This window comes from Prinia subflava, chromosome Z, assembly GCF_021018805.1.
Source record: "Prinia subflava isolate CZ2003 ecotype Zambia chromosome Z, Cam_Psub_1.2, whole genome shotgun sequence".
Classification (NCBI taxonomy): Eukaryota; Metazoa; Chordata; class Aves; order Passeriformes; family Cisticolidae; genus Prinia; species Prinia subflava.
The window spans coordinates 3,135,577-3,161,252 of NC_086283.1; the positions used below are offsets into that span (position 1 = coordinate 3,135,577).

At 43.6% G+C, this 25,676-nt stretch overlaps 2 protein-coding genes across 8 annotated transcripts in view; both read right to left on the reverse strand.

The window, feature by feature from the left end:
* LOC134564070 (toll-like receptor 2 type-2) lies at nucleotides 1-14,242 on the reverse strand. The gene is made up of 2 exons (XM_063422680.1): nucleotides 14,173-14,242; nucleotides 1-3,601 (listed from the first exon to the last, which is right to left on the reverse strand). The coding sequence occupies exon 2, from the start codon at nucleotides 3,591-3,593 to the stop codon at nucleotides 1,242-1,244; it is 2,352 nt and encodes a 783-aa protein (XP_063278750.1). The 5' UTR covers nucleotides 3,594-3,601; nucleotides 14,173-14,242; the 3' UTR covers nucleotides 1-1,241.
* LOC134564068 (toll-like receptor 2 type-1) overlaps nucleotides 8,531-25,676 on the reverse strand; it is a 20,187-nt gene continuing 3,041 nt past the window's right edge. Inside the window, exons 1-5 of one of the 7 annotated variants that reach the window (XM_063422676.1) lie at nucleotides 22,852-23,081; nucleotides 20,991-21,037; nucleotides 16,980-17,263; nucleotides 14,173-14,242; nucleotides 8,531-11,283 (exon numbers count right to left, since the gene is read on the reverse strand). In XM_063422676.1, the coding sequence (XP_063278746.1) occupies nucleotides 8,898-11,283; nucleotides 14,173-14,186 (2,400 nt within the window). In that variant the 5' untranslated portion in view covers nucleotides 14,187-14,242; nucleotides 16,980-17,263; nucleotides 20,991-21,037; nucleotides 22,852-23,081 and the 3' untranslated portion in view covers nucleotides 8,531-8,897. Of the gene's footprint in view, nucleotides 11,284-13,225; nucleotides 13,340-14,172; nucleotides 14,243-14,401; nucleotides 14,633-16,979; nucleotides 17,264-17,402; nucleotides 17,534-20,990; nucleotides 21,038-22,851; nucleotides 23,082-25,676 lie in introns of those variants that run through there. The other 6 variants (XM_063422674.1, XM_063422675.1, XM_063422678.1 and 3 more) reach the window with 6 other exon arrangements.

Here is a 25,676-nt window from a genome sequence, read left to right on the forward strand (position 1 = left end):
CTCCACTTGTGCAAGTAAGAAAATTATTTGAGCCCCACTCTGAAGTATCTATTGACATGTATACAACAATGAAATTAGAGAGAAATAATTCTCCATGGATGTCTTTCATAAAGGAAATTATAATAACAACTGCAGTGAGAAACACATTTCTACATTAAGCCTTGCAGCCATGGTTTTCAGGAGATCTGGGCATTCAACTTTCAGTGACAATGAAATACAGAGAATCGGTCCTTAGATCCACTGACTAGGAGAGCTAGGACAAATTTTTTTGCTGCATAAACTGACTTTTATAGCATTTGATGAGAAGTGCTTTACACAAAGAATGCAGAAAATCTCTTGGCTAGGCAGGTTCTCACCTGAAACTTCTGCAAAGATGCAGACACATAAACTACAAAGCTGCATATCTTAAACAACTTTTCATCATTAGATATTTAAATGAAACTGCTTTTGCTCATAGTGCTGATTAACATGTGTAGATAACTATTGCTGTTTAAGCTCAGAAGGCAGCTCAGCATCACACATCTACTCTCTCACTCTCCCCTCAGTGGAACAGGGGAGAAAATCTGAACAGTAGAAGTGAGAAAACATGGAAGTTCAGATTAAAGCAGTTCAATAGGTAAAGTAAAATCTGTGCTCCAAGCAAAGCACAAGAAGGAATTAATTCACTGCTTCCCATCAACAGGCAAATATTTAGCCATTACCATGAAAGCAGGACTCCATGACGTAGAACTATTACTTGGGAAGGCAAATATGGTAATGTCAAACTTCCTCCCTTGCTCTTTCTTCCACACAACTTTTAGTGCTGATTATGTTGTCATTGGTCACATTATGTACGGGACATCCTTTTGGTCACCTGGGATCAGCTGTCCTAGCGGTGTCCCCTCCCAAATTACAATGCATGCCCTGCCTGCTTGCAGAAACAGAAAACACCTTGATGCTATGCAAACACTGTTGAGCAATAACTAAAAAGCCCTTGTGTTTTGGAGACAGTTTTGGACAAAAATACAATCCACAGCACCACAGGAGCTACAAAGAAAATTAACTCTATTCCACCCAAACCTGTACAACTACTCAGAACAATGACTAAAAAATTAATAATCTCAAGTGTTAGAATATCAAGTGTTAGAATTGGCAGTAGCCCAGCTCTCTTATCTTGAGATGCAGATAAGAGATGGGACAAACAAGCAAGTGAAACAAATACAGAGTATATTAACTGCATATTTATTCCTTAATGTCCCCGTCTAGGATCTTAGAGCTGTTTTCAAATTAAACCAAAACACTTGCTGCTGCTCTTCACCAGCGGGCCACTCCAGGTAAGTCTTTGTGTTCATGATCTTGCGCAGCTTGCAGAACCTCTTGGGAATGGCTTTGCTCTGGATGGGCTCCAGGAGGACGAGGATCGCCGCATCGTTGTTCTCATCAAAGAGGCGGAAGTGCGAGAAGTCCAGCTCGTACTTGCACCACTCGCTCTGCACAAAGTGCTCAGACAGCACAAAGAGCGTCTTGTGGCTCTTCTCAATGGAGTCGATGATGTTGTCCACAATCCACTTGCCAGGCACAAAGTCCCGCTTGTGCAGGCACAGCCGGAAGGGAGGGCAGGCCTGCTCCAGCTCCCGCACCATGGTGTTCTCCACCCACTCGGAGTCGTTCTCGCTGTAGGAGACAAAAGCGTCGTAGCACACGTCCTTCGGCGGGGCGCGCTTGGGCTTCCGCTTGGCCTGCAGCCACGCCCACGTCATCCGCAGGTACCAGACCACGTGGTACTTGTAGCCCACGGCCACCAGCAGCAGGATCACCAGGAACACCAGGACGCAGATCAACGACACCACCAGAGACCTGTGGCACTCCAGCAGGGAGAGGCGCACGGCGCCAACCTGCGCCCCTCGCACCGCCAGCGGAGAGTCACACACGTACTTGTCCGGCCAGCCCACCAGCACCTGCGCTATCCTGGCCTCGTGCTGGATGAAGGAGAGGAACTCACACGAGCAGATGAAGTTGTTGTCACTGGCATCCAGCAGCTCCATTCTCCTGAACGACTCAAACTCCTCCTTGGAGAAACTGCTCAGCTTGTTTCTTCTGACGGACAAGGACACTAAGTTTGGAATGGGTGCTGCACCTGGCAGGGTCTTCAGCTGGTTTCTTGTCAGGTACAGCTCTTTCAGAAATAGGAGCTGCAGTCCAAACTCCTTCAGGTTGTTCCCACTAACATCCAAAACTTCCAGCGTTCGAGGAATGCAGTATGTTACTTTATGAATTTGAGTGCTGGAGAGGTTTAAATATTTCAGGGGTTTTGGCCATACACATGCATCTGGAATCTCACCAAAATTATTTTGGCTAATGTCTAAAACAATTAGGTTTCCTAGATGAGACAAACTTTTACTTGTAGTTTCTAAGTCACTCAGTGAATTCTGACTTAGATTAAGAGTTTGTAATAATGGCCAAGCACCCTGACAGGAAGAATGTTCTAAACTCTGGTCTCCAAGCAAATTTGCACTAAGGTCTAGATATTCTAATGACCGAAGATGTTGGGAAATTCTGCACGGTACCAAAAAAACCTTGGTGTTTTGAACAGTGACTCTCGTAAAAGGAGATAGTAGACCTTCCACAGACTGAAGATCTGTAAACAAGTAAAATTCTTCTATAGATAAATTCTTTATTGTTAAAACTCTAAGTGTCTGTGATTGATTTGTTTGAATTTGCATTTTCCATTGTCCAGTTCCCAAGAGTCTACAGTCTACCAGCTCCAGCTCCACTAATTTTGGCATGTCTTCTAAAATGCTGGCAATCTCAGGAATGGTAGCATCTGTTAGTAAGGTCTGTCTAAAAGAAATTTTCTTTGCAAAACATGAAGACATGACTCTCAATACTTGCATTTCTGCAGCAATACTGAACGCTATTCTTCTCACTTCCAACCAAGAGACAGAGTGCAGAATGTCCCTAACAATTTCTGAAAATACATTAATACTTCTTATGTTTGTGATCATATGATTTATCGCCTTAATTGATTTCAAGCTCCCCTGCTCGTACTGACGGAGATTGCTGCCATCAATCCACAGCCTGTGCAGAAGCTCAATGCCCTCAAAGTTTCCTTGCCTTATCACAGAGAACCGCGGGTTGCCCAGGTGCAGAGAGCTCAGGTTCTTCAGGCTAGAAAAGGGGGAGCTCTGCCCCAGGTCTCTGTAGGAATTGCCTTGAAGGTGGAGGTGCTGCAGTGAAAAAAGGTGCCCAAACCACAGAGGGGACAAGTGAGCCAAGCTGTTATTTGACAAGTCCAAGAGCTCCAGTTTTGTCAGGGACTGAAAGGAGTCCTCGTCTATGGAGCTGATTTTGTTGGACTGCAGCAGCAGTGCTCTCAGGTTCACAGCCTGCTGCAGGTCCTGGGATTGGATGCGCTGGATCCTGTTGTGGGCTAGGTTTAACACTGTGATTTTGGCTGTCAGTCCCGGGGGAATGAAGTCCAAGCCCATGGAGGAGCAGTTGCAAACTTGGCTGGCATCGCATGAAGGACAAGCCTGCTTCAGCACTTGCTGCTGGGAGAGGTTTGCAGCTAAGACCATGTAGATGGCCAACACTTGCCAGGTGTGTGTAGTCATTATATTGCCTAAAATATGAAATACAGTTAGAGTAAATGTAAGATTCATAGCTTGTTATGGAGAAGGTACATTTTAGATAGATCTAAAATATAAGTTTTACTGTTAAGTCTTTTTGAAGGCACTGTGAAAATATTTGGTTTTAACACAGTTCAGAGTTGAAACAAATTAGTTACTACTCAGATCCTCCTCCTGTTTTGTAAGTAACCTTCATACTTCAATCTCACCTCAGGAATTTTTCTTCTGAATCTGTGAATATCATTTTGTATATTCATTTTTTACCACAGGGAGTCTCCTCTACGTGTTTCAAATCCTGGTTACATCAAGAAGAGTCAGCATCTTACAATAAATAGTAACATTCAGGTTTAATACTTACTTCAAGCATATGTCTAATCTCTATTCTGACAATTCTGTGTCAGTCCATTCTTCATTTTATCTGCCTTTTTCTACTGTGATTGTAAATGTCCTGTGAGCAGGGAAATAAACACTTGCCTGGATGACTCTCATGTTGCCATCAGTCTGACACTTGCTAATGAAATTTAAGCTTATAAAACTACCCGTTGTTGTCTACTGCATCAGCTCTTCCTTTTTACTGCCACTTCCTTCTCCTCTGCCAGTGCCTTTTTCTGTTTGGGGAACCTGTGGCAGAGAGATCAGGCCAAGCCACAAGGAAGAGCCAGGGGCTCAGATCAGATCAGCCAACTGGACTAGATAGGTTTTTCTAGCCCCACAGCCTATTTCTGGTCTTCTGGACTGAAATTATCCAAGAGAAGCCACATAGATGTGGATCCTGTGTCACCCCACTTCCCCCTCACAGTTTTCATAATGATGATTTGGCATGGTTAATTTTTTTTGTGTTACAGAGCTTCCTGTAATATCCAGCTTGTCTTTATTCCTAACAGGATGCCTTTAGCTCGTCTAGCCTTCTGAGGAGCTGGAAAAACAATTTTTGAAGCCTAGGAGAGGTCTTTTCCCTTTAAAACCTTTATCGCATATTGAAATATAACCTTTCTTGAAAAGGATCAAAGAGCATTTTTAAAAGATAATTTCCCCCAGGTTGCCACAACCCCCACCTGCCTCAGTAGATATCTTACTGAGGGTGGAAAGAGTGAACAATCCCCAAAGAGGCCAATCAGTGATTTCGCAAAATCATTGTGGGCTCTCTATCAGGTTAATCGGGTTAGATTGACTCCTTGAGAACTGCTTTCTCCCTCAGTCATCCCACTAAGACTCTGTGCAAAAGAGCTACTGTACTCTGAATTCATGTTGATTTATTTTACAGTAGCTGACCCACATATACAAGTTAATGTATACAGAGAAGTCCCACCCTTCCAGTTGCAATACTTTTAGTCATAACTGCTTGAGATTATCCAAAAGAGGCAGAATTGACTGAGATGGTTTGGGCATATGGGGAGGGGAGGAAGAGTTATGGATAATTTTTTCAGTCTTTCCATCTCTTCCCACCTGCAGGACTATAATCATATTGACCCCTTGTGTTACTTTCCTTTTATCTCTGTCTCTGATGTCGACCTTTGGGTCTTGAAGGACAAGGTTCTCTTTCCTGTCTTTAGATGCCCAGAGCTGAACTGGTCATGCATCATGTTCTCCAAGGTCAATGAAGAGAAAGAATATTTTTTAGGAGCAATTAATATTGTGTGTCTTGACACCCAGATTAAGATGTGATGACTCCAAGAGAAATGATCCTATTGCCTTAAAATGCGGTGTCACAGTTTAGATACCTAGATATTTGTCCACGTAAATCCCAAACAAAAAATTGTGGTCTGCACTTAGACTCATCTGCTGTCCAGGTGAGGCTCTTTTGCAGGGCTTTTTGGTCTCCCAAGAGTGACTGGATAATGCTGTGCTGTAGGCTAAAGGAGTAAATCTTGGAGTAGTGTGAGTTTCACTAGCAACAAATTTAGGTGGTATTTTTAAAGGTATCATGAGAATTCACTTACTAATGAAACAACCAGGCAAACTGATCAATCAAATACTGTCTATAGACAGGTTATTTATAGGTGGAAAATTGGCAGCACACAAGGGAACTGGGCAGGTACTGCACAAGAAATACCAGCAGAGCCTAATAGCTCTCCACCTCACCAGCCTGAAACCATCCAGAGACTGCAGGACTGAACCCCACCTGGTGTGATTCAGGATGCTTACTTTCCAGTTTTTTGCTCATCTGTAATCTGAACAGACACTCAGAAGAATCCCATTCCCACCCTCATTCACTTTCAGCCATTCTCTTCCCCTTCCAATTCCTGTCTAATGATTCTGCTTGAGACCCTGACTCATTTCAGGCCTCTCCACGCCCACTCAGACATACAGCCCCAGTCCATTATATCATTGCCCCATCAAGAAATCACTTCTCCCTGTTGTGCTGGGAACTAAAAAGCCACAGTAAGAAAATAAAACTGAAATGCAGCTACAAATACATACACTTGAACAGGTGCCTTTATACCATAAGGTGCTGTGATGAACCAGGCATTCAAAATGTTTCTGGGTTATGGAAAAAGGGTCCAAGCCATCAGACATGCTCAAGGTTATTTTCCTGGCCCACAAGAGTAGAAGTGTTTGAGGAAATACGCACATATTCTTAAACAAAACCATGACTGACAACAGAATGAGGTTCTATAAATGCTTACAAATGGGGAAGGTTAATCTAAGGGGTAAAATAAAGCATGCCAATAGTGTGCAAATTGAATCTAGCTTGGGGAACACTAACCAGCTGAATGTGGGCTGATAAATTTGAGTAGTGCTATGGAGCCTGCAGAGGGAGAGCCACTGGTTGGTGAAGAGGTCAAACCACACACAGACTGGGGAAGGTTGCTGCTCTCCACCTGGCAGTGTGTGGGTTACCCGTGTCCTAGTTCTCACCCCCCAGCACTGCCCTAACAGCATGTATGCACCGCCACACATCCGCACGCATGCACGGCCATGCCTCTGCTTGGTTCTGATGCAGAGGATGTGCAGCAGGTCAGAGTCAGGTGAGGAGGCAGCCGATGTCCCGAGACCATCATTCAGTGGGGTTTTTCCTGGCTGAATTACTGAAATCAAGGCACTCCACTCACAGCCTTCCCTGGGCAGTCAGTATCGACATCCAGGTGAGACAACATACAAATAGGACAAAGTACACATGAGGCACCCTCCCAGAAGGGTGCCTGAGCAGAAATGGCACAGTCTGACCCAGTTTGTCTCTTTTTCATTTGCTCCTTTTCACTCTCCCATTTCCCAGACAACATTGGTCTCATTAGCATGTCACAGCTCTCCAGGAGAACCTTCCTTTGCTGACTGCCTGCCATGGATTCCTGCCAGATGCCTGTGATTGCACCTTCCTGCTCTACTTTTGCTGGCAGCCAGAAACCCTCCCCACCCCACACTCCTGCTCAGCAGCCTTAAACATCCTGAATCCCCCATGCAGAGGAGAATTAGTGGCAGAGATTAGGTTGCCTCTTCTCAGGGCTCCCTGCTTGCTTCTTGCTCTGGTATTGCAGCTCCAGTCTTTCCCTGCATCTTCAGCCTTCAACTACCTGAAAACTCACCTCTGTGCTGAAAAGATTCCCAGAGATGCCACCTACAGCTCCAGTGCCGGCATGCCAGTTAACCTGTGTTGTGTTTCGTCTCTCTCTTGCTGATCATGCTTTGCCCAGCTTCCTCTCACGCTGCTGTTTCATTTCCCACTTCACCTCTCAACCTTGAAAATATAAGCAGGGGAATTCCCACCTGGATGATCTGATTGGCTGAACTGCTCTGATAAGAGCAGTAACACTATCAGTCCTTTTAAATGTGCCAACACACAAAAGTCTGGGTCTATGGTAAGTGTACTGTGTGAAAACTAAGACTTCTCCCACATCTCTCTTTGACCCTCTCTTTGTTATGACTGGCGAGATTTATTTCCCTTCTTACCTCTAGACACACATTTCTCATAATTTGTTTTATCAACGCTCAGTTTTTGTTCTCGAATGATTCACTCATCACCTTCCTGGACTCCAGCCTTGATTAAACCATGAGCTATATTTCTCCAAGAGAGCTAACAGAAAAATTGTTTCATAGCAGACTTTGGACTAGCCCTGGAGATAACATTGTAACAGGAAAACAGAACTGAAAGTGGTTTTTGCAGGCTACACCTACAGAAATTATCTCTTGTAGACAGATGTAAACATACACACACAGGAGTGTGAATAGATACGCATTTATAAAAGCACATACACACATATATATATATCACATGAAAATGTGTAAATATAGCAACAGCCAAATAGACACAAATTTTGCCATTTTTCAAATACTCAGTCAGCCCATATGCCAAGGCCTTAGTATTTCACCACAAAATAATTGCACGGCAAAAATGTAATCAAGATCTGGACTCTCCTGTACATAAACTCCAGCAAAACAAGCAAACAGGAACACAAAAATGTTGATTTAGAAAACCACACCTACCTTAATCCCTCAGAGACAGTTTCAGGTTCCCATAAGAACCTCTGAAACACAAGAAATCTAAGCACTTGGTGTGGGACTAACTACCGTAATATAAACATCTGTATCTACCTGCTTGTCCAGACTCCTGTTGTAACCAGTGAAGAGCAACATGATAATTCTAGGAGACACCACACACCATGGTAATTTTAAGAGATAGCTCACACTGAAGTAGAGGGATGAACTGCCTCGTATGCCTGTGATTTTCTTGATCAACTACAAAGGAAGATAAGTAGAGTTGCATGGCCCAGTGATTACATAAATATGCTCTGCAAAGTAGAAGAGCAAAACTAAGAACTGTGGCAGTCTCCAACACCATCTAGCCCACACATTAGAAACACAGTCTCACACCCAGAAATAGAAGGCTTCAGCTATTTCTGCGTGTAGGTAGAAAGGAAAGTTGTGGTGATCAGGAAGAGAAAAACAAGCATTCCCAGGAAGATATGGATGCAGGAAAATACTGATTGAAGGCCATGGCTTTTAATTTCATTTGTAAATTACAATAGCATTGTTAGAAAGCAGTTTGGGACAGTGGTAACAGGAAGTACATGAATACCCCACACTCAGCAAAATGTATTCAGAAAAGTATATCAAGACCAACATGGCTCCCAAATATAACAGTTATTGGCAGGGACTTTTAAAGACCCATGTATCAAATCAATGGAAAGCCAAAATCTGGTCTTTTCCAGTCGGTAAAATGACAATTATTTCTATACATAACAAAGCCAGTCACAGTTACAAAGAAAAATAAGAAAGAAATTATGCTTAGCAGTAAGAAATTGTGATATACAGCCTTTTGTGGAGACATGTGGAAATGAGGGCTGCTGACTTCTATGACTTTAAGGCTGCTTTCAAGTTTTCCCAGAACACCTGCTGCTGCTCTTCACCAGCGGGCCACTCCAGGTAAGTCTTTGTGTTCATGATCTTGCGCAGCTTGCAGAACCTCTTGGGAATGGCTTTGCTCTGGATGGGCTCCAGGAGGACGAGGATCGCCGCATCGTTGTTCTCATCAAAGAGGCGGAAGTGCGAGAAGTCCAGCTCGTACTTGCACCACTCGCTCTGCACAAAGTGCTCAGACAGCACAAAGAGCGTCTTGTGGCTCTTCTCAATGGAGTCGATGATGTTGTCCACAATCCACTTGCCAGGCACAAAGTCCCGCTTGTGCAGGCACAGCCGGAAGGGAGGGCAGGCCTGCTCCAGCTCCCGCACCATGGTGTTCTCCACCCACTCGGAGTCGTTCTCGCTGTAGGAGACAAAAGCGTCGTAGCACACGTCCTTCGGCGGGGCGCGCTTGGGCTTCCGCTTGGCCTGCAGCCACGCCCACGTCATCCGCAGGTACCAGACCACGTGGTACTTGTAGCCCACGGCCACCAGCAGCAGGATCACCAGGAACACCAGGACGCAGATCAACGACACCACCAGAGACCTGTGGCACTCCAGCAGGGAGAGGCGCACGGCGCCAACCTGCGCCCCTCGCACCGCCAGCGGAGAGTCACACACGTACTTGTCCGGCCAGCCCACCAGCACCTGCGCTATCCTGGCCTCGTGCTGGATGAAGGAGAGGAACTCACACGAGCAGATGAAGTTGTTGTCACTGGCATCCAGCAGCTCCATTCTCCTGAACGACTCAAACTCCTCCTTGGAGAAACTGCTCAGCTTGTTTCTTCTGACGGACAAGGACACTAAGTTTGGAATGGGTGCTGCACCTGGCAGGGTCTTCAGCTGGTTTCTTGTCAGGTACAGCTCTTTCAGAAATAGGAGCTGCAGTCCAAACTCCTTCAGGTTGTTCCCACTAACATCCAAAACTTCCAGCGTTCGAGGAATGCAGTATGTTACTTTATGAATTTGAGTGCTGGAGAGGTTTAAATATTTCAGGGGTTTTGGCCATACACATGCATCTGGAATCTCACCAAAATTATTTTGGCTAATGTCAAGATTATTCAGTTTGGGTAGACGAGCTGTATACTCTGCAATCTGTTCCAGAGATTTTAGAGAGTTCTGACTTAGATTTAAAGTTTGCAGTGAAGGCCAGGAACCTTCACAGATTGTCTCATCCAAACGGTTATTTACAAGCAAATTATCATGAAAGTCCAGATACAGAAGTGATAAAAAATTTCTTGCAAGTTTGCATGGTACCATGAAAACATTAGAGCTTGCAATAGTGAGTCTTTTTAGTTTGTTTATCTGTGACTCCATACCTTCCAGATCAAAAAACAAATGAAAATTCTGAATCATTACGTTTATTATCGTTATTGTTTCAACAAAACTTGGCCCACCCTTTTCAATTTCTTCAGTGTTCCACATTCCCCTCCCCTCAAGCGCACAGTTGATTGCCTCTAACTCTTTTAAAGAGGTGATTTCCTTCAGTAACACTATTGTTGTGCTAATAGTTTGATCTGTGAAGAACGCTTCCTTAAATGTAAGTTTTTGTATCCTAAAAGGACGTGTAGAATTCTGCACCAAGCTTTTGTTTTGAAGTGGTAATTCGATTTCTTTCACTTCCAACCAAGTGACAGAGTGCAGAAGGTCCCTAACAATTTCTGAGAATATATTACCATTTCTCATGTTTATGATCATATGATTTATCGCCTTAATTGATTTCAAGCTCCCCTGCTCGTACTGACGGAGATTGCTGCCATCAATCCACAGCCTGTGCAGAAGCTCAATGCCCTCAAAGTTTCCTTGCCTTATCACAGAGAACCGCGGGTTGCCCAGGTGCAGAGAGCTCAGGTTCCTCAGGCTAGAAAAGGGGGAGCTCTGCCCCAGGTCTCTGTAGGAATTGCCTTGAAGGTGGAGGTGCTGCAGTGAAAAAAGGTGCCCAAACCACAGAGGGGACAAGTGAGCCAAGCTGTTATTTGACAAGTCCAAGAGCTCCAGTTTTGTCAGGGACTGAAAGGAGTCCTCGTCTATGGAGCTGATTTTGTTGGACTGCAGCAGCAGTGCTCTCAGGTTCACAGCCTGCTGCAGGTCCTGGGATTGGATGCGCTGGATCCTGTTGTGGGCTAGGTTTAACACTGTGATTTTGGCCGTCAGTCCCGGGGGAATGAAGTCCAAGCCCATGGAGGAGCAGTTGCAAACTTGGCTGGCATCACATGAAGGACAAGCCTGCTTCAGCACTTGCTGCTGGGAGAGGTTTGCAGCTAAGCCTATGTAGATGGCCAACACTTGCCAGGTGTGTGTAGTTCTTGATTTGCATTTTGCTTGAATGGACATTTTGCTGTAGCAAACAGAAAAAAGAGAAGGTTGGGTCAAATTTTAATTTTGAACAGCAGTTGAAAACTCTTGAAATCCTGCACCATTTCATTAGTAATGTCAGATTAATTTTTCTTTTTTTAATGTTATCCCGTGATGTCAGTCTTCCTCTCTTACTTGTGCTTCTCAGCCCTGCAACCATGGTGTGTTGCTCATCCCTGGACCACAGCCATATCACTTGTCAAAAGCCATAAAGAACTATTCTTACCGTCTCACTTTTTTATATGCACACTGGCTGTGGCTCTCACCTCTTTCATCTCTCACATTGCGCCTCCTCTCAGTAAAGAAAGCTAGAGCTGGATGTTTCAGCTCCACATAGGAGAAGATGGTTAGCTCATCAATGACCTGGATGAGGGGATCGAGTGCATCCTCAATTTGCAGGCAACACCAAGTTGGATGGGAGTATTGATCTGCTGCAGGGTTAGGAGGCTCTACAGAGGGATCTGGATTGGATGGACCCATGGCTTGAGGCCAATTGAATGAGACTCAACAAAATTAAGCACCATTTGCTGCACTTGGGTCACAACAACCACATGCAGCACTAAATGCTGAGGTCGAAGTGGCTGGAAAGCTGCCCAGCAGAAAAGGATCTGGAGGCACTGGTCAACAGCAGCTGAACATGAGCCAGCGTGTGCCTAGGTGGCCAAGAAGGCCAAGGGCATCCTGGTCAGTATCAGGAAGAGTGTGACCAACAGGATCAGGGCAGTGATTGTCCCCATGTGCTTGGCACTGGTGATGTCACACCTCAAATCCTGTGTTCAGTTTTTGGGCCTCTCACTTCAAAAAGGACATTGAGGTGCTGGAGCATGTGCAGAGCAGGGTGACGGAGCTGGGGAAGGGTCTAGAATGTAAGACAACCAAATGAGGGAGCTACAGTTGTTTAGCCTGGAGAAAAAGGAGGCTCAGAGGGGACTTTATCACTCTCTACAACTGCCTCTACAAATGAGCCTGTAGTCAGTTGTGGGTCAGTCTCTTCTGCCACGTAACAAGTGATAGGATAAGAGGAAATGGCCTCATGTTGCACCAAGGGAAGTTTAGATTGGATATTAGCAAAAAAATTCACAGAAAGGATGGTCAAGCACTGGCATAGATTGTCCAGGGAAGTGGTGGAGTCACCATCCCTGGAGGTATTTAAAAGGCATGCAGACATGGTGCATAGGGACATAATTTAGTGGTAGGCTTGGCAGTATTTGGTTAATGGTTTGACTCGATCGTCTTAAGGTCTTTTTAAACCAAAGTGATTCTGTGATTCTGTGATTACAAATGCTCTTGCATTTACTGCCCTTGCAGCATTAGCCTGCCCATTGTGTATGGCTACATGGGCAGGCAGAAGCCCAAACAAAGGCTTCTCCCCCTCTCAGCCCTTCTAATGGGCTGAGGTTTCCAACATCACAAACTTTCCTGGAAGAGATCTGGGGGTCCCCTACTGCAACAGGCTGTCTCTACAGGTTAATAGATCTTAAAGGTCCAAAAACATTTTAAAGATTTAGGCAAAGTTGTTTATTACATAAATGCATATGTCTCAAGGTGAAAGAGTTCTAAATGACGGGTCTTACAATTGGTTATGAGCATAAAGTCCTAGAAAAATGAAACACCAGAATAAACAGCAGTTTTAACACGAAATTTAACACAGCATCCCAGCCTCAGGGTAAAACAACCTCCAGCTCCTGTCCCCAAGCAGCGCTCCTGGCAACAGGATCACAGTGGCAGGAAGGGGTCTCGGGATCAGGAATCCCAACAGGGTTCCCGGCCGCAGGGTTGCAGTGGCAGGAAAGGGTTCCAGGGTCCCAAACCCATGCAGAGTCCCCAGCAGTCCCAAACAGAGTTCCAGGGCAAATGCTACAAGGGAAAAAGGAAGGGAACCCCAGGGCCCTGATCCAAGTGACAAAGGCTACAACAGACGGTACCTTTAGAATCCCATTCGGCTCCCTGGCAGGGCTCCTTCCTCAGGCTGCAGAAGGTGGAGGTTGGATCGATAGATCGGATTGATCGGATCAGTACCTTCACTTCCAACCCAGAGGCTTTTTATCCGTAAGTTACAAATGCATATTCATATCTTTATCTACACACTACCCAATCTAGGTGCAATTCTCTAAGTTCGTAAAACTATGAAAAACTACAAAAAGCAGCATCAAAAACCTACGCATGTAGCATATCTATCAGTGCAAAAACTGTCTTGCTAACACAAAAATTCTATCTTATTGTGCGTAAAAACTCTACCTTAGTGTATGTAAAAATCTTTATCTTACTTGTGTAGAATTTATATCTGAAGTTGTAAGCAGTACTGTGCTATATTTTTGTTATGTCTAAACCATATCATTGAGCCTAAAGCTCTGAACTTCTACACTAGCAATTAGACACTTACAGTATGTTTTCTTAAAGCTTAAATTTCTACTTCATGTATGCATGGCCTTCTATATTCTCTCTAATTTCTCTAAAGGCTGTAATTCAAGCCCTACACTTCCCGCTCTCTGCTGAGGATCCATGGAAACATGGACTCCAACACCCTACATGGAGTCTCACCAGCCTCAGGGTTTCTAAAAGCAGAGCTCCAGCCACACCCTTTTGCACACTGTGTAAGCAGTTCACATTCTTTACTGGAAAGGCAGAACAAGCTGATATGCAATGAAGTCTATCAGATTTTCTGTAAAACACCACCAGTAATAGATGGGAATTGGATGTTACAGTCACCCTATAAACAGTGGCTGTAATTAGAACAATACTGATTTTAATGTCAAGAAGGGCTGTGTTTCCTGCCACAGGTGCCAAAGAACCCTTCACCAAGTCTGAACCGTAAACAGTTCCAGTACTGCAGTACCCGTAAACCCTGAATAAGTAGAAGTTAAGTACTTACCTTGTGTACTGCATGCTGTGTTTCAGTCTCCTTGTGTGCTGCTCATGACATCTGAATGGTCACCTCACCCCTGCAAACACAACAAAAGCTGGAAATTTTTGGCAGGTCTGATGAGGTGACAGACCCGAAGTGAGAAAATATTTCAGCCTCAAAATATTGTTATCTTCAAACAAAACTTAATGTTCCCAGCTTCCCAGTGTCCTTTAACTTCGCAGCCAGTGAATCATACCAGTTTGCATCTCTTTGCTGTAGTGGTGGCTCCCCTGAGCCATCCATGGCTTCTGAAGAGTCTGGAACTGCCCAGCACTTATGGCTCACCCTTCAAACTCACATTTCAACCAATTCTACCCTTGCTGCTGACTAGGGACACAAAAATGAGAACAGATTGTGGCTGAACTCTCTCCTTTGAAAGATAAAATTTAGGGTCAGTCTCTTTTTTTTGTCAGTCAACTCCCATTGCTGGAAAAGCTGATGCAACCATTTTGCGCAAGACATTCTTTCATAATCACTTCCTCCACTATTATGCACAGAAATAGTTCCCAGGCAGAACTGCATTCACCTTCCTGCACCTCTACTTTCCATATTTTTTGTCTGGTAGCACTGGGGGGTTTTCACTGTGCTGAGAAACAGAACATCTCAACACAACCAAGTTATGTAAGTTCTGTGAAATGTTATCAATATATAGAGTGATACATATATTATACTAAGTGTTGGAATCAAGTTGTTTAGTCAAGTAGAGTACTATAGAAACACTCGACATCCTTTAATTTCCTAGGACACTACAGTCATATGTTGTCAACAGAAAATGAATAAGAATGGGAATGATATTCTGTCTGAAGCACAAGACACATTCTGAAAGCAAAGTATCTCTCTGTAAACATCAAAGGCAATTTCGAGAGAGGAGGTTGATGGCATTCATTTTAACCTGACTGAAGTAATTCAGCCAAAAACATGGTTGATCAAATAGCCAAGTATGCTGCTTGCATAAAGGGGCAGAGAGTTGTCATTCCAGCTCTGAAAAGGATGTCTGTTAAATTTAAACAATAACATTCCTATTACAGTTACCATTTTTTTTCTGTGCTCAGAAATTGTCACATTTTGCTGCCCTCTTGCACCAAGAAGTACCTGCCTGAGACCAGACAGATGGACTGATTACTGCCACATGTCAGAGGACCCACAGCAACATCTGTGTGATCAAGGATGGCAAAGCTCGCAGAGAGCCCAAATGCACTTCATAGGAACCTTCAGTCCCACTGCACCGACATTAGGTCAAGAGACAAAGAAATTGAAAGACTGAGATACTTTTGTGTTTTCTGTCTACTATAGGGGATAGCTGATGACGATAACATTGTAAAATAGAAGCAAAGCGCAGAGAAGGGAAATAGCCTTTTAGAGAAAGGATGTCATCAACTTCCCCAAAGCCACCTCTTCCCTCTAGAACCTCTCAGCTGAAATGGTTCTTGTTCTTCAATAGGGAAGACTTCAGTTTTCAAAATATTAACTCTGGGTTCAAGGAGACTTGTTCCTGTATATTCTTGTCTTCAAAATTGCACCTCCCTGATACAATAAAAAAATTCAGTTAATTTGAGAAGGGTTTTGGAGAAGAAGACCATGTACATAATTCAGTGTGAAATGGGCACACTCTTCTCTCTGTTACAGCTTCAGCACCACACATTTGTGGAGAATTGAGGTAGGCACCAGCTGCTTCTTCAGAAGAAACCACTATCTCCTAAAATCCAGGTTCAGCCAGCTCACATCACAGATGGACCTACACTGGGCCAGGTTTCTGGTTTTTCTCAGGTGGAGAGGACTGGTGTGACTATGCCACAATTCACAAACCAAGCAGTCCATTTCAGCAAGCTGCTTTAAAAAAACCAAGAAATGAGGGTGATTGTCAGGGTTTATCACATTGTCCAGACTCAGGAAAATCTGAGACTGAGCATAAATGCTCTACACAAGCTGCCCCACACACACACAGACAAGGTACCAGCCACCTGCCTCTCCCAGAGCATTAGCTTTCAAACTGAGCTGCAGCATGGTTCAAAACAACAACTTCTGAAATCTAAGACTCTAAAGCAGGAGAAAGCTGCCCTCTTTTAAGATGACAATACTCTTCAACTCCTTTTTCTCCAGAGTAACTGCATGTTTAGCATTGAACAAAGGTGCACCTCGTAGGTGCTTTCTCTCCTCTTCCAAGTTTAAGCTGTGATTCACCTTCCTCTTTTATATTGTTTAAAACAAGTCACATGCCTTCACCTACACTACATTTTCTTAAGAGAAGCATGTGGATCGGCAACAAGCCTGTGTTTTTGTAACTGCAGCTATTCGAAGCGGAGACACCACACGAGCCTTTACCAGCAGGTAGCTGGGGACAGGAGAGAGATGTGGTTGTTATTTTCGAAGCTGTCTTGGTTTAAATGTTCCTGTTTATCCAACGGCAGCACAAGGAGTACCCAAACTGGGCGTGATGCACTTTTTAAGCACTTCCCGTTCCCAGTCTCACACGGAAGGATCCCGCAGCCCATCCCCCCTCCTCTCTTTCCTCCTGTCTGTCAGTGTCCACATTGAGAGCTGCCAGTTGCTTTTCTGCTGAGAAAGGACAAGTGAGCAGTGCAGAAGGGACTGGGCAACGCCCTGCCCTAGATCCCTGCCTCAAAAAAAAAAAAAAAAAAAAAAAAAAAAAAAAAAAAAGCAGAAGCAGTAGAAAAGGGAGGGAGGCATGAATCCATTGAGGAGCCTGTGACACAAGCAGAAAGCACACTTTCCAAATCTTTGTAAAAAGCACAAAACTGCTTCCTTATACTTACCACTGATAACCAGGACGTGTCAGCATGTCAGCTTGGCCACAGCACTGCCAGGCAGACTGAACCTGGGATGCTCTTACCCTAAGTGCCCCCAGAAAAGGATGGTGAGGAAAAGCCAAAAGTCAAATCTGTCCTTGCAGTCTTTGGAGCAGGAGGCATAATACTCATGTAATTGAAAGCAGAGTGGCTTGGCATCCTTTCATAGTCCTGGGAACAGATTCTTTGTGTGCATTGCTGGTGCCTGTGCTTTAATCTGTCTTGTATAGCTTCAGGTATTCATCTTCAAGCTACAACAAAAAGGTACATGATAATGAAAAGTAAACCATTTTAACTTTGTTGTGCTCTGTATCAGGCCGACCCTGCCAGCTGCTCAGTCCCCTGTTTCGACCTTCAGACAGGAAGTTTAAACCCAAAGGACCCGATTACCTTTGTTTTTCTTCTGGGCAATCCTCCCCCTGCAGTTGTGGCAGAGTGTGATAATGATGGTTAGTCATTCAGCAGCTAGCCTACAGCACTGCCTCTGCCAAGGAAGCAGAGTTGTGGATTTATTTTTGTCATATCCTTTCTGAAAGCATTCAGTCAGAAAAACACAACACAATTTGCTACCTTAACTGAGAAGCATCTTGCAGGGAAGTTTACAGGCTCAGACAGCAAAGCTTATCTTAATGATACAGAAAGTTTCATTTTTCTAGAATAGTTGTACCAGCATGACTCAACAAGAGAAAACATGTAATTTCTGCCAAAGTATTTCCGATGAGTTCTTGACTCCCAAGGAAGCTGCATCAACAGGAAACAGCCTACATGTAAGGCAAAGCTGGACACAGCTCCTTTCTTACTTGGCCCTTCAGGTACAGTGAAAAATCTTTTTTTCTGACAGGAATACTAGGATACACAGCAAATACGTATTTTCCAGTAATACACAGTTTAAAAAAAAGGCAAGTTTTGAAACCCTATTCTGAAGACAACCATGCCAAAACCACAAAATCCTGTTATCACCACACAGATTTGTTACTCAAAAATGGGAACTCTGAGACAACTCACATGGAACAGGTCCCTACAATCACTGCTGTTTGTTCCCCCAGCCTGCATGGGGCTGGACAACATCAAGTGTGCTGATGAATGGTTCAGCCACACACACAAATGCTGGACAGCCAGTGGGATCAGTGGGACCCACTTCTGGCTTCCTGGCATGCTGCAGAGAGAAAGGCAAAATATAAAGTTGATACCAGCAACTGATTATCTCCCTTGATGCCCATGTGGGAGAAGCCTGTCTGGAAATACATCCAGTTGAATACAATTTGCTTTGAGCACCACCCAGAACTTTCTGCATCCCTGTGAAAGGGGTCCATCCAGAGAAGATGCAGGGATGGGAACCATACATGGAGAGAGGTGTCCAAGACCCATGATGCTCAAAGCAACCTTGACTTCAGCTTTTCTGACAGACCAATTGACTGCACCAGCCATTATACTTGCCATATTCACAACCCTGGACTTCCACGGGCATGCCAGAGGGAGAGCCTAATCAGGTTGTAGGACTCAGAAACCTGAACACACACACGGTACTGGACCTCAGAATTCAGCCCAAATGTACTTGGGCAGATAGGCTCCCAGCTTGCTGCCCTGGGGATACACCCCCTAAAAACAGACATAATCTGGAAAACATATTTTCTTTTAAAATATGTTCTGCAATTTTCATAATGCTGATTGGTTCAGCATTATCAAGGTACAAAGCTGGTTCTTAAGGTTTTTTCAGGAATCTTTACTAAATACTTCTGCGTAGCTTTCCCAAGCACCTCTCACAGAGTGTTTTGAAGGACTTTTTTTCTTTGCTCTACATCTATCTCACTCTTTTGTTCTGTTCAGTTTGCTTCACTGTATCCCAGATGATATGACAGAGGTCATATCCGATGGGCTGCCCAGAATGGTGTTTGGACACCTAAGCCATATTTCCAGTTTAAAAAAAAAGACATGTCATTCCTCTTTCCAAAAAAAGATTTTGCAGGTTTTTGGACAGAGCCACAAACACTTACGACTATGGGCTTCTGGCACAGGCTGCACTACCAGAGAAGCAGGGTTGGGAAGAGAGAGGAAGGAGATCTCTTATGCTCACTGTTTGGACAGCCTCTGCTTCATTTCATCTCACCAGGAGAGAAAATACGCTGTCACAGCCCACCGGGTGCAAGTCGTCACTGGCAGGCTGTTGTGAGGAAGTTAGGATTTAACATCCTGGCACTGGAATTTCCCGTAAGGGGAAAAAAAAAAGCTTTGCTCAGCCCCAAGTAAAAGCTCCTTCAAGAGAGGCTGGGCAAATGGACATGCATGTTGGTGCATTCCAGTGTGGGAAGGTCCAGCAAAATTTGTCTTGCCTCATTCAGAGGAATGCAAGGACATATTTTGTGCTTACACCTATCTCGTGCTAATAGGCTGAAAAAAGTGTTTTCTTTTCCTTGTTTTGTTTTGAGTTTTTGTTTCTTGGGTTTTTTTTTTAATATAAGGGAAACATTCCTGGGAACACGATCAAGTCACTGCAGAATCAGCTAGAGTTTGTTTCCTGTATGGAGGTGGAAAGCACTTTGCTGGGATGCAGAGATACATATTTAACTGCTTGTAATACAATAGAAAAAAAAATTGTTTTAACAGTTGGGCAAGAATCTGAGCAGGAAATGAAGCAGATCATTATCATGTACCTTAAAAATATCAAGATTTTTGTATTTGTTCCAAAAAAGATAATGCCAGGATGTATTTTGCACAGGTAGTTCAGGCTTTGCATTTAGGCTGCTGACTCCCTCTGTATCTGATGAATATTTCATCTGATGATGAAATATTTCAGACATGACACTGGATTTCAGAAAAAGAAAACGTCAGGTTTTCAAACTGAAGTTTTCTCTTTCTGAAATTTCAAAAGTCAATTCCAAATCTATTTTTCTCAGCTATTCAAGATCTCAGAAATTCTGTCTTTAGCATAGGTGCTTTTCTGGATTTATAGCCTATCAAAACACCACAGATTTTAAAAATACTGAAGTATCTAAGATATTATTTCCTAGGGTTTTTTCACTCACTGGAAAAATGGCATGTTTTGCGAGTCTCTTGCAGGATTGTTTCTATTGTCTTCTTTTGTAATTGTATAATTTTTAAACAAACTTTTTAGAAGCTTGAGTTGAACCGAGTTGTAAACATGCATGAAAACATAATTTTCTCTGAAAATGAAAAGCCTAATCATAAAAAGATGTCAGTAAGTATTTTAAAAGTGTGTGTGGTTTCTGATAGGGCCACTAAACCATCTTCAAATAATAAGTTATTTCCAATATTGGACCATTCTCTGACTTTCTGATTTTGAACATGATTGAAAACAGATAGGCCAAGCAGATTTTCAAGCACACACTCAGCTATTTTAATCATTCCTTCTAAATTATCTTCAGATTGCATTTCTTGCTCTTCTGTAAGTTTTCTTAACTGTAACAGTACCAGCTTAGTTATGACAGATTCAGAAAAGGCCAGATGCCTTTTTGTCTTTGCCACAGTATCTACAGAAAAGAGGTGCCAGATGGTCAACTTCAAAACCAAGGTGTTTTCTCCTGCTGTGAAATACCTGTATTTACAAACTTTGAGCTGAATGCCTCTCTAACATCCCAAATAAGTTACATGGACCTGCCAGGAAGAGCATGGGAATGCCGTGGCAATGCACGAGAGGGTTGTAGCAATGCCAGAAAGACTTGTGTATATCTCAGTAAGTATAGAAAACATGGTAAGTCATGCTTTCAATTAATTTGCTGTGCATTTCACAGCTTTTGGACAGAAGAGTTGTCAAAGGAAGAGGAATCAAAGAAAATACAGGAAAAAATCCAGCAGACAACAACCAGATTCCATCTCCACAGCTGAAACTACATAGCTCCATAGCCAGATCTCCACAGCTCCAAACTATAGGACCAGAATAAGCTGCTTGAGAGATAGCCATAAGGTAGTAACACCTGCTCTACCATGGGAAAGAACATCAAATTAGATGCACTCTCCTACCTTGTATCAATTCCGGTGACACTCCTTCAACATTGTGAAGTTTGCACCTGTGGGTTCAAGAAAATCTTTGTTTCTTTCTGTCTTATTATCCAATGTCTACCCAACAGACTGGCCACCTGGTTTCAGTTTATAACTTACACTAGTGTCAGCATAAATATTATTTTCTATTAATAGAAATTATATTGCATTTACACTTCTTTCATGTGCTATTTTTATGACATCATTTAAAATTAATTTCCTGAATGTTCCATGATTAATAGTGTCAAATTCTCTAAAATCCATTCTTCAGAGTACTTTATTTCTCTGGGGTTCATTCCTTGAACTCTGTTCCCAGCTCACATCTGGGAGCAAAAGGCCAGATAGAACATACTGAGATGTACAACCTTCTGTTGAGAGGCATCTTTCTTGGTGATCTCTCTCATGTCTCCATGTTTGCCTCTGACAGTCTCCTCTCTGATATTTGCAAGGCCTTCCAGCTGAACAGAATTTTTCAAGAGTCACTAACAAAAATGCAGTGAGTAATGGGAGAAGGGATGGATAAAGTGAAGGTTGGCTAGACTCTTCTCCCCTACTGTTCAATGGTCTAAACTTTTCTGTAAAATAAGTATTTCTCACACTTCTCATAATGAAGCACAGCCTGTGAATGAGTTTGGCTTGTTCCCTGTTTCTGCAGGTGGAGAAATCCTGCCTCCAGGCTGGGCAGCCCTTTCCCTTTCGGGGGGAACTCAGCAAGGAGCTGGCAAGCTGGCTTGCTGGACAAGAAATCCATGAGCTCATAACTTCTCACTGAGTAACAGGACAACATTGGTACCAGTAATTCAGTCAGGGTGAGTCAGGTCTGCAAGTGGATTATGGGAGAAGGGAACGTTTCCACCCGTTTTGGCTCCTTCTGTCCAAACAGCCTGCCATCTGTGAAGGAACTGCTTTGTGCTCCCCTCTGCTTTTTACTCCTTGCAGGAAGGCCCCAGATAAATGCCCATCCCCCAGAAATGCCACCAATCATAAAATAATCCCTCTCCAGTTGCTCCCCCTAACTCTGCTGGCACAATGATGACTGCACACTCTGCCAGAGTTAACAAACAGGCACATTAATCCTCCCTCTTGCTAGAGAGTCTTTGCAGACCTGCCTCAGCTTTCCGTCAGTCGCTGTGCATGAAGGCAAGTTTGTTCCAAGAGGATTCCTTGCAAGCATATTTGCAGGAGAATGGCAAGTGTGCACCTAATCTGAAACGACTGAAGCCCTTGGATGCATGGGACCAGCTGTGCCGTGTGGCTGGCTCTTTCATTTGCAATTTTTCATTTGTGTGGTTTACTTTGGCTGCTTGTCTTTGGTAAACATTGTACAACACTGAAACCAGGAAATACCCAAAATAAATAAAGAAATGGATGATGATTAATAGATCTTGCTTTGGCTTTCCAAGGACCTGCCTTACTCAGGCCAGATTCTTGCCATCCAAGAAGGAGAAAAACCTCCCTGGGAACCTATCAGGGCTGAAGGACACCTCTAGCAGGGAAGGAAGGGATGGAGAAGCTGCTGGTCTCATGCAACCACACTAGAACCAGCTCAGCAAGCCTTTGGAAATCACAGGCAGAACAAGAGCCTCACCCAGCCCTGGAGGCATGGGGAAGTGGGAAGCCCACCATGGTGCTTCAGAGCTGGTTTGTCCTAAAAAGCTTGCACTTCCCACTCCAGAGCTCAGCCAGGGGTTTTCCTTCCCCTCCAACCTTTGCATTTCCCTATGAATTCTGGTGTGCAAGAAAACAACTTTGTAGATAAAGCCACACCTTTAGCAGTGCAGGAACCCTACAATTAGATGAACCCCTAATGCATTTTAAGGGGAAAATCAGATAGTGAACTTACTGAGGCACCGCAGGGCTGCCTGTCCAGGAGCAGGGCTAGCTTGTTCCCTCTCTTCCAGGGTAGAACGTAAGAAGGGCAAGAAGATCTTCCAATTCCCAGTCCCCACCAGTGGGGAAGCAGCTGAGAGCTGGGTCCCTACAATTGCGTATATCCAAGCTATCCTACACATTTGCAGGCAGCAGGACAAGACCGCTCCTGCACACAGAGGGACCAGCTTTGCCTGGCTCTGGGAAGCTGTAACCTTCTGTTCAAGAGGCCTGTGGCAGGAGGAAATCACCAAGACAAGCTGTCACCACTGTTCCTTTTCCTGTAATCAGCAGGACAATAAGGAAATCCAGGGAAGATATACTATGACTGCTCCAGTTTCATAGTAGAGAGAGGAATTTTTTTTTTTTATGGGCTCCGTAAACCTCTGTAAGTGCTGCCACATCTGAACAGAAAGAAAGGAGGTACTTCTTCTGGATAAGCTTTCTGAACAAGCCAGGTGATTAGGAACTGGATTACGCCTTGCAGAAAATGTGGGCGAAGAATATAAAAGGGAGTGTTTAACCACAGGATATTTGTCAGAGATGGATGATATTGTCAGCGCACCAGCTGTGCTGGGACATCCTGAGCATACTCAGAAGCAGTCACAGAAATTCAACAGGAATTATTGTATCCAAACTCCAGGATCTCCAGATACCGGTGTCAGTTGAACATGGGACATCCAAGAACCAAATGCTAAATGGTTATGTGTCTAAAGAGGCAGCAGGATCCCAAATTTTGCCCGAGTCTCTCTCTTGCTTGTCACTGCAGTAGGACTGTTTTCTAATTCTTGAAGCTCTGCACAAATGTCACTAAGTGTGACCTGCTGACATCTACTATAACCTACACCTACCTACCAAAAGAGAGCTGACATTCTTTCCTTCTCTCTTTGTTTCAAGAGATACATTTAAATCTAATGGGAAATTCAAGAAAAAAAAAAAAAACCTGCTAAAGACTTTTTGCATAATTTTTTGAGGTGACATTGACATTCAGCTTTGTACATAGAGATTCTAGAAACTCAATTCCAGGCTGTTTTGGTGGGAATGCAGGGGAAGGGTACCATTACCAGATCTAGAGATTTCTCAAGTGTGCTTATATTTCCACCTCCAGTGCCAAAAATATGCTTTTCAATCAAGCCAAGTAGAAGCTTGGGGTTTGGCTCTCAGAGCAGAGCAGCAAGGCACCAGAGAGAGACAGACTCTAAACCAGTGTGCAGTGTTTGTAGAAAGCAAAATCAGCTGTTGTGCAGACAAACTAATCAAAGTCAGAATCTTGCACAAGGACAAGCATTAGCTCAAACTGTAACTCCACATGGTGTGGACTCCAAAAGGTTTATTCCAGCTTGTGACAAATGGCCTCCTCTGCCATCAGAATAAATTGTACAACTGGAAAAAAGTTTTCAGAATAAACTGTGCAGCTGAGGCCAGTTTTTGGAGTTTGCAGCAGCTGGCACACAGCATTTCCACCTGCTGCTAGGCAGTGCTTCAGTTCCTGTGGGTTCAGTCATCTTAGACATCATGCATACAACCTGTCTGAGAGACTGTGCTGTAGTGCAGAGCCTTCCTGTGCAAATCTATGTTGGGCATGCTATGGTCTGTCTTCTTCCTTCTGTATTTTTCTAGGAATTAATGCAGATACTCACGAGTAAGCTGACTGATCTAAACAGCAGTAGATGCTGACATACTCAGACACTTAAGGAGACTTGGCAGGCTCCAAAGGCTTCCTACTCCTTCCTCTCATGAAATGCTTCCTTAACAGGCTCTCTCTCAGATCCCAGACTTGCAGACTTCTCTTAATACCTGCAGCACATGTGAGGCAATACTGGGTCCACAGTAGTAGTAATAAAAATAATAATAAAAAAAAAACCCCAACCAGAGCAGTCATTAAGTATTATTCACTGCAGGAGTACAGGGGGGAGTTTGAAATTGGCAGGTCAGTTCCATTACTGTAAGGATACATTTGGTCTGTCATCTATTAGAACGCATGGCTGTGTATGCTTGGCAAGTGCTTCAAAGTCGTTGTTTTGATGTTTGCTAAGATAAAACTGCAATATTTTGTTGGCATTTGACAACATTAGTTACTGGACTAGTAAAAAACCGCTTAAGCACTTGGAATTGATGCCATCTGTTTCGTATTTTTATTCCTAGAAATCAATACTCAGTTTTTTGAGGACTTCTCTAACCAACTCTCTATATGAAATATGAGTGATTGAGTGATGCACTGGCCAAGACAACTGAACTTCTGCTTGACAGGTTCACTGATGGGACTGTTCAACTGACATAGGACTACTCAGACAAGAGGAAACAAGGAAAAGGACAGAACAAAGGCCATGTCCTTTAACTCAGCCCTCAAATCAGCTCTTCAGAAAGAATAGTACTATCTTGGTTAGATTTCAGGTTTCTCTGTTACAGGAAACAGCACATGAGGTTCTTCCAACCAAAATCAATCCTGCAGCTTACTGAGCATCAGTCATGTCAGCCATTCTGGAATATGTACCCAGGCTTACATTATACTAAGGAAACTAATAAAAAAGAGTAAACAAATATTTCATATTCACTTAAGGATTGTGAAGCATTTGTATAAGCCATTATTTGGTCCTTAACTACTTGTATTTTATCTGTACTTCACAAAATTGTTATTAAAAACCTTTCAATAGAAAGGTTACGTTCTTAAAACACCCTCCCCCCCCCCACCAAACAGTGAATATGCATGTCATCTATAAAAGGCACAAAGATATCTCTCCTTAATGCTGTTGTGAATTGAGGGCAATCACAAGTTGCACATTGCTGTAGGGTATCAAA

Bases quoted from the DNA above. Each gene is read 5' to 3' on its own strand.
- LOC134564070 (XM_063422680.1), bottom strand. From the start codon at position 3,593: ATGACTACACACACCTGGCAAGTGTTGGCCATCTACATGGTCTTAGCT.